This window comes from Austrofundulus limnaeus, unplaced genomic scaffold (genome assembly GCF_001266775.1).
Source record: "Austrofundulus limnaeus strain Quisiro unplaced genomic scaffold, Austrofundulus_limnaeus-1.0 Scaffold858, whole genome shotgun sequence".
In the NCBI taxonomy this organism is placed as follows: Eukaryota; Metazoa; Chordata; class Actinopteri; order Cyprinodontiformes; family Rivulidae; genus Austrofundulus; species Austrofundulus limnaeus.
In genome coordinates, this window is record NW_013953260.1 from 72139 (window position 1) to 80547 (window position 8409).

The following is an 8409-nucleotide window of genomic DNA, read 5'->3' on the forward strand; positions in this document are numbered from 1 at the left end:
GTGGAGAGGAGCAGATAGCCAAGGCCCGGCCCGGGCCGCACCAGGACGCCCGGCCAGCCCCCCGCCGCAGAGAAGCCACACCCATGACCACCCATGACCACACCGCCAGCGACCAAGTGCACCCCCCCAGCCGTCCACCCCCCGGAACCCAGCAGCCACCCCGGCCAGAGGGCCACCCACAGGAACCAAGAGCCACACCTCAGGAGACCAAGCAGCACCAGAGAGGACGGAGAGCCAGCCCCGCCCCCAGCGACCGTCCAAGCCCCTAGCCCACCCACAGCCCAGGACCGCACCCGACGGTCGTTGTCAAGCTGTAATTGATGCTCAAAGGCACATGATGAATTATTGAGACGTTGAAATTTTTTGTTGTGGTGTATCCACCATTGTTGTTAATTTTTGTTTCAATAAATTGTTAGAAATGAGTAAATCACCAGTGCATTCTTTTACTTAAATGTCCTACTTTCATGATATATCACTGTAGCGTGAACTTTTTACATTTTCCATAAAATTCACCTGAAAGCCAAATATCCCTAACTTTTTGTGAGTAGTGTATACTATAACTGTAAAATAAAGACTGTAAAAATACTGTAGGCTGTTAAGTTGTTATAATTTTTAAAAATATATTTTAACACGGACAGAGCCATTTTATTTACACACAAAGCATTCTGGGTAAATGACGTTGATAGGTCCTCGGTGTGAGCGAGCTCCACACTGACGGTTAATCTTGGACAATATCTGACGGTCGACTCTTTTAAATGAAACCAGAGAGYGTTGACAGAGAGGAGAAGGTAGAAATGACTCAGCCTGTAACTGAAAATATGGATGGAGGACAACAGAGCTGCTTCATGGAAGAAGAACCTCAAGCCTGTTAGCCTTTGCACTAGCGCCGACACTATATTGCCTTACATGTATTAGCTTGGCGCTAGCACGACAAATTAACAAGCTAAACTACTATGTTTTAATACTTGATTAAACTATAGTATTATAGAATATAATTTATTATAGTAAGAATACCTTTGATCAAACTGCCAGTTAATTGATAAATGCAACGAGACTTGGACTTGAGGTTAAGAGACTTAAGACTTGACATGGACCGCATAAAGTGTAAAATACAAGACTGGATCTTAAATTCGGTTAATGTAGGGCTGCACGGTATATGCGGTAGACTGTAGAAACGGTATGAAGTTGGCCTATGGTAGAAATTTACGCTCTACCGTCATATCGTCATTATGACATCGCACCTGTGTCAACAGGGCTGCGAGTGCAGAGACAACTGAGCAGGAGTTCGAAATATAATGAAGAAATTCTAGCGTTTGAAAATACGTATAGAGAGGATAAATCCTCAAAATATCCCCCTCCCGCTGTAGAAAAGTTACGTCGTGTCGCGGGATCATAATCTCTTCCTCTCCTCTCCTCTCCTCTCCTTCTCTCCTCTGTCTCCTCTCCTCTCGCTGCGCAAAGTTTTGACAACTGTAGTTTTCCACACCCAGTTGTCAGAGAAAAAAACTTGTTCTTTAAAGTATTGTTACTCACAAAGATGATTTAAAAAAAAGACGTGGACATTCGTTCAGTCATAAAACCATCTTGCTAATGTAAAGTCGGCTTCTGCTCTGATGATGAAGATGAGCGCGCAGCACAGCAGCAGCTGATAGCAGGTGGAAGCTCATTGTTTGGCAGGCAGATATTAAAGCAAAAATGCTGGGTTTGATTAAGATTACAGTTCTCTGCAAAAAAAATGCTCTGAAAATTACATTATCTTTACTTTTTATGATAATTTTCTACCGCGATATATACCGTTACCATGAAGGGGTACAGTTTATACCGTGATATGAATTTGAGGTCATACCGCCCAGCCCTAAGTTAATTATACACACAATTTCCTTGTTACACCTGTATGGAGAGCTCCTTTGACCACATGTTTTCTTCACAACAAAATCTTCTAAATGCAAGCACCACAGCTCAGATCAACTCCAGGCCTTTTATCTGCTTCAATAAGAATGACTTAACGAAGGAATTACCCACACCTGCCTGTCACATGTTTGTCATGGTGGTTGAGCGGTCATGAGGTGGGACCAGAACGGGGACAATGATCAAACTTAGAATGAAATCAGTGGAAACTTTTAAAGGTGTCACCAGCCCACAAGAAAAATTAATCACCGAACATTTCATGACATCTGTTTAAATAAAAGTGGATCTAAATTGCGAAAAAAACATTTCCAGGGAAAAAAAATAAGACAACCTGCAAAAAATGGAAAATACAACATAAATGTGTACATTAAATACAGATCAAATAACACTACAACTATTTACAAACAAATAAAAACTGAATATAGTTCATTTGGATCCAATAATTACTTTAGACCTAACATAAAAAGTACTATTTTGCCAAAACGCCCCCCATAACTATTTACAGTTATGGTGCAGCCTCAGAACCTATAAGTTGTGCACAAAACCCCGGGGAATGTTTTGTCTGTGCACACCTGCTGGAAGATGGAAAATGGCTGAGGTAAGGATCTGCAAACAATGAACTTTAATAATTTAGTCACTTCATCTGTTGCTTTATTGTTATTGCAGTTTAAATCAAACATGTATGAAACACTGAAAAAAGGTAAAGTTACCAATTATTGTTTGTTTACCTTTACAGAAGGAATGTCAAGGAGAGGCCTGCTAATGAAGACCCACCCAGACCCACACTCCAAACAACCAAAATAAAACAATTTAAACTCAATGGCTGTGTATTTATTTCACTTATCAATGCAATCATGTTTTTACTAACAAACAGTGACCCATTGTCACACTGCCCATGAGTCATTTGTTCAATTACTTTTTGGTCCCTTTAATAGTAGGGTGGGCACCAGTTTTAATGTGGATAGCTTCAAATGAAAGCTGAACGTCTGGACTTTATGTCCGTGTCCATTATATAACTATAACTTGAATATGTTTCAGTAAACAGGTAAAACAAAAACAAACCTTGTGTCAGTGTCTAGATAGATATGGACCTAACTACATGCAGGTTTTTGGAGCAACAAATGCTGCCCTCCAAGCCCTGTCTTTCAGAGAAATCCATCTTATGCAAGACAATAAAAAATTAACCAGCTTTGTGATACTGAAAATCTCAACCTGAAGTCATTCACTAGTCATTAATTCTGCTTTGTAGTACAGACCTGTAGTTTATTTTTTTTCTGTACAGAAAATAATAAAATATATCAGCAGTATTTGACGTATTCTTCCTCCTGCAGACCTTCTGCTTATTGGGATAGCTCTACTACACTCTACCTGCACAGTTTGCTTCAAGGTTAGAAACTGTTAATATTTTCTGATTTGTCTTCAACCAATGCAAAAACATTTTTTCACGAGTGATGACGTTTCCGCAGCATCCACGCAAACAGAAGCTGTGCTACTTGAACTGGATACAGACTCCACATCTATTGAGCTCTATCTGACTATCAACAACTTCAAGGTCAAATTTCAGTCATACTTGATCTACTTTTCACGTTTATACAATGTATTTACAAAAGGTCTGCTTAGAAGTATAAACCACACTGCTAAATTTATAGTAGATTGAAGTAAAATATGTGTTTTTGTCTTTTTTCCAGATCTGTGTGAATGATGACTTGGTGGCTAAAAAGTTTGCATATTACAGCAGACATCCTGCCTACTGTAATGGTCTGGATGGAGGAGACTGGCTTCCTGTCATGTTGTCCTCCAACATCTTAACTCAGACTTCTTCCAGATCATCTAACAGACAGATGGCAGAGACCAGACCACTCTCCTGTCAACGTCAACACACAGGTACAACATGAGAAAATATAAAGCTGCAGCTCAAACAACAAATTTACTGATACATGCAAAGTTTTACACAATCATACAAAAAACTCAGCTATCTCTGAAATAATTTAAAACTACCAATGCTGAATGGCATTCTTTGTTTTATTCCATATTTAACACAAATCAGACTTAGATTTGATTATTGTTCAGTGCAAAATTTTAATGAAGAACAGTAAATATGGAGAAAAACAATGGTTGCCTTAAGCAGCAGTCTTTGCAGCAATTTGTGCCAAAAGATGATCTTGGTACTTCATAATAAGACAAGTTTTTTTTACAAGTAGTTTAACCCACTCTTCCAGGAGCAAACTGCACTCAGGTAGAAGTACAGGCTGCAGTTTTCAGATCTTTTCATAGATCTTTGATAGGATTAAGATCTCAACTCGTAGACGGCCTATGGCAAGTCTGTTTTTTCTGTGTCATTTTCCAATTAACAGACCTATGAGCTGCGATTGAGACTGCTTTTTGACACAGCAGTATGCATACTTTACCTAATTTCCTTCTGGGATCCATAAAGTATTATTCATTTGAATTGAATTGAGAGTCTTGACACATAATTGTGTATTATCATAAAGAATAAAAGTAAAAATAATGAATAAAGGTTTAGATTCATGTAGGGCTGGGTGGTATGACCTCAAATTCACATCATGGTATAAATTGAACCCCTTCACAGTAACGATATACACTCACCGGCCACTTTATTAGGTACACCACGCTAGTAACGGGTTGGACCCCCTTTTGCCTTCAGAACTGCCTCAATTCTTCGTGGCATAGATTCAACAAGGTGCTGGAAGCATTCCTCAGAGATTTTGGTCCATATTGACATGATGGCATCACACAGTTGCCGCAGATTTGTCGGCTGCACATCCATGATGCGAATCTCCCGTTCCACCACATCCCAAAGATGCTCTATTGGATTGAGATCTGGTGACTGTGGAGGCCATTTGAGTACAGTGAACTCATTGTCATGGTCAAGAAACCAGTCTGAGATGATTCCAGCTTTATGACATGGCGCATTATCCTGCTGAAAGTAGCCATCAGATGTTGGGTACATTGTGGTCATAAAGGGATGGACATGGTCAGCAACAATACTCAGGTAGGCTGTGGCGTTGCAACGATGCTCAATTGGTACCAAGGGGCCCAAAGAGTGCCAAGAAAAGATTCCCCACACCATGACACCACCACCACCAGCCTGAACCGTTGATACAAGGCAGGATGGATCCATGCTCTCATGTTGTTGAHGCCAAATTCTGACCCTACCATCCGAATGTCGCAGCAGAAATCGAGACTCATCAGACCAGGCAACGTTTTTCCAATCTTCTCTTGTCCAATTTCGATGAGCTTGTGCAAATTGTAGCCTCAGTTTCCTGTTCTTAGCTGAAAGGAGTGGCACCCGGTGTGGTCTTCTGCTGCTGAAGCCCATCTGCCTCAAAGTTCGACATGTTGTGTGTTCAGAGATGCTCTTCTGCCTACCTTGGTTGTAACGGGTGGTTATTTGAGTCACTGTTGCCTTTCTATCAGCTTGAACCAGTCTGCCCATTCTCCTCTGACCTCTGGCATCAACAAGGCATTTCCGCCCACAGGACTGCYGCTCACTGGATGTTTTTTCTTTTTCGGACCATTCTCTGTAAACCCTAGAGATGGTTGTGCGTGAAAATCCCAGTAGATCAGCAGTTTCTGAAATACTCAGACCAGCCCTTCTGGCACCAACAACCATGCCACGTTCAAAGGCAGTCAAATCACCTTTCTTCCCCATACTGATGCTCRGTTTGAACTGCAGGAGATTGTCTTGACCATGTCTACATGCCTAAATGCACTGAGTTGCCGCCATGTGATTGGCTGATTAGAAATTAAGTGTTAACGAGCAGTTGGACAGGTGTACCTAATAAAGTGGCCGGTGAGTGTATATCGCGGTAGAAAAACTGACATAAAAAGTAAAGATAATGTAATTTTTAGAGCATTTTTTTTTGCAGAAAACTAATCTTATTCAAACCCAGCATTTTTGGTTTAATATCTGCCTGCCATACAATGAGCTTCTGCCTGCTGAACTTATCAGCTGCTGCACTGCTGCGTGCTCATCTTCATCATCTTCATCATCAGAGCAGAAGCTGACTTTATATTAGCAAGATGGATTTATGACTACGAATATCTTTTTTATCATCTCTCTGGGTAACAATGCATAAACAATTTTTTTCTCCCACAACTTTGGTGTGAAAAAGCTATGGTTTTTAAAGCTTCCCTCTGCGTGACGTGCAGCGGGAGGAGGGAGGAAATGATCCCGACGTAACTTTTCTGCAGCGGGAGGGGGAAATTTTGAGGATTTATTCTCTCTATATGTGTTTTAAAACACTAATTTCTTTATTATATTTCAAACTCCTCCTGCTCAGTTGTCTCTGCACTCGCAGTCCTGTTGACACAGGTGGGATGACGTAACTGATAAAATGACGGTAGAGGGCAAATTTCTACTGCAGGCCAACTTCATATCATTTCTACTGTTTTACCTCATTTACCGCGCAGCCCCTAGATTCATGTAAAATCATAATCAATTGATCAGCAGTTCTCTGCCTCACTAACTCTTTCTCTGGCAGCACCAACAGGATTGCTTTTTTTATTTTTCAAATATATGTTGATATTCTCTATATGCTGTCATTAATATTTTTAGTTTCAGTGCTGAGAAATGGACTTCTGATCTTATGTTTTCCCGAGGGCTTCGTGCTCCAATTTAACTCAGGGTAACTTGACTCAGGATTTAGTTGCCCAGTTGATATCACCTGTTCTGAAACCAAAAATCCTGAAAATCACAGAGTGGGGTAAGTTGATTATTTGTGTTAACCCGGGGTTTGTTAAGCCTGCTTTCTGAAAAAGGGTCCTGAAGCCTCTGAAGATGGAAAAATATAAGCATGACACAAAGACAGGAGAAATTAATTTATTTTCATCAATATTTAATTGAATTCAATCAATTCAAAAATGCTTTATTGATCCCAAAGGGAAATTACAGTTACAATGTGTATTTGAGGATGTTATAAAGGGTATTTAGTTTTTCAGATTATATTTGTTCACCTTTGAATGAAATGGTTTTGTTTCACACAGTAAAAATCATTCTGACTCTAATCTGCTTTTGTCTTCAGTGACATCACAGATTCCTGATCCAGCGGATCCAGATGATTTGTTGTTGGCTCCATCTTTACCTGAGGTCAGCAGCTTTGCACACTTCATAGTCTCTCATTGGCTGCATTCACACTGGAGGCAAATGCAACCCCTATCTGATTTTTTTTTTAGGACAGTCTGAAAGAAAAAAATCCAATATTTTCAAATCTGACTCATTTCAGCATGTGGTACTGAATCGGATCCATGTCTGATGTTTTCAAAGTGACTGCAGTGTGAACGCTCATGTCACATTCCATCCGACTTTTTCATCAGTGAGGTGGGGGTTAAGGATCGATAAGACACTAACCTCATGTCATGCTGTTTAAATCTGTAGCTCCATGTGTTTACAGCTCCAAAACACAAGTCCAGTTGCTTTGTCTTTTTACTTTTAATTTTCCATGTAGATGGTAACGTCCAGCCTGGGTCGCGGAGCGTATCGATCCTCAAGTTACTCAGTCAATACTTTATTTCCAGCTCGTTGTTTCATTCTAAAAATAAAAAGCTTCACCGGAGCGTCCGGTCAGATGCAGGTTCAGATATAAACACTGAACTAAACAAGCACGTCAGATAATTATTTAATCGGTTCTGAATAAACAACAACTTCAGATTTAACATGCTAAAAATATCATCCTCTGTAAACAAACAAGCCGGCTAAAAGAGACGGCACATCTTTTACTGCTCATGCATGTCACATCAGTGCTGTGGAGCATTCACTCTGGAGTCTGATGCAGGTCACATTTACAATGTAATGTGAACGTTCACACCAAAATATAAGATTTTTTCAAAAAATCACAATTGAGCATTAAGACCTGCAATGGCTACGTTCACATTGCAGGCAAATCCGACCTTTTTATGACAGTCTAAACGAGACAAATCCGATTTTTTTCAAATCCGACCCAGGCCGTTTCAGTATGTGGTTTTAAATCGGATATATATCTGATGTTTTCAAAGTGACTGCAGTGTGAACGCTCATGTCACATTCCATCCGACTTTTTCATCAGTGAGTGTCAGCTGCGGACATGAAAGCGCTGCTGCGAAGCAGGAGGAAAGGAGAGAGGAAAAAGTAAATTACTTCTAGCGGCAGAACAGGTTGGAAGATGGCTGTTTGATGTTATTTATTGTTTTTTAAATCATCCTATAGGCTCTGACATGTTAGATAAATTTGAAAATGAGGTTTTTAAAATATCCGTAAGACTTGAAAAAATCCGTGAGATTGCTCTATATGTCCATATACCTGCAAAATGATGTAAAAGCCTTAGAACTTACAGACAGTCTGTACAAGTTGACATGTGCGGGTTTGGGCTGAAGCTGCCCCACTGCCTTTCTTTCCCCTCCTCCCCTCCCGCTGTGCAGGACTACTGCTTTGTGTGTGTGTGTGTGTGTGTGTGTGTGTGTGTGTGTGTGTGTGTGTGTGTGTGTGTGTGTGTGTGTGTGTGT

General features: G+C 40.4%; 1 protein-coding gene across 1 annotated transcript in view; it reads left to right on the forward strand.

Annotated features, from left to right (window-relative positions):
• The window catches only part of LOC106532946 (putative ATP-dependent RNA helicase TDRD12), a 43625-nt gene that overhangs the window by 25559 nt on the left and 9657 nt on the right, over positions 1 to 8409 (forward strand). Inside the window, exons 6-9 of the mRNA XM_014029126.1 lie at positions 3240 to 3295; positions 3375 to 3460; positions 3597 to 3792; positions 6954 to 7018. Of these exons, the coding sequence (XP_013884580.1) occupies positions 3240 to 3295; positions 3375 to 3460; positions 3597 to 3792; positions 6954 to 7018 (403 nt within the window). The remainder of the gene's footprint in view (positions 1 to 3239; positions 3296 to 3374; positions 3461 to 3596; positions 3793 to 6953; positions 7019 to 8409) is intronic.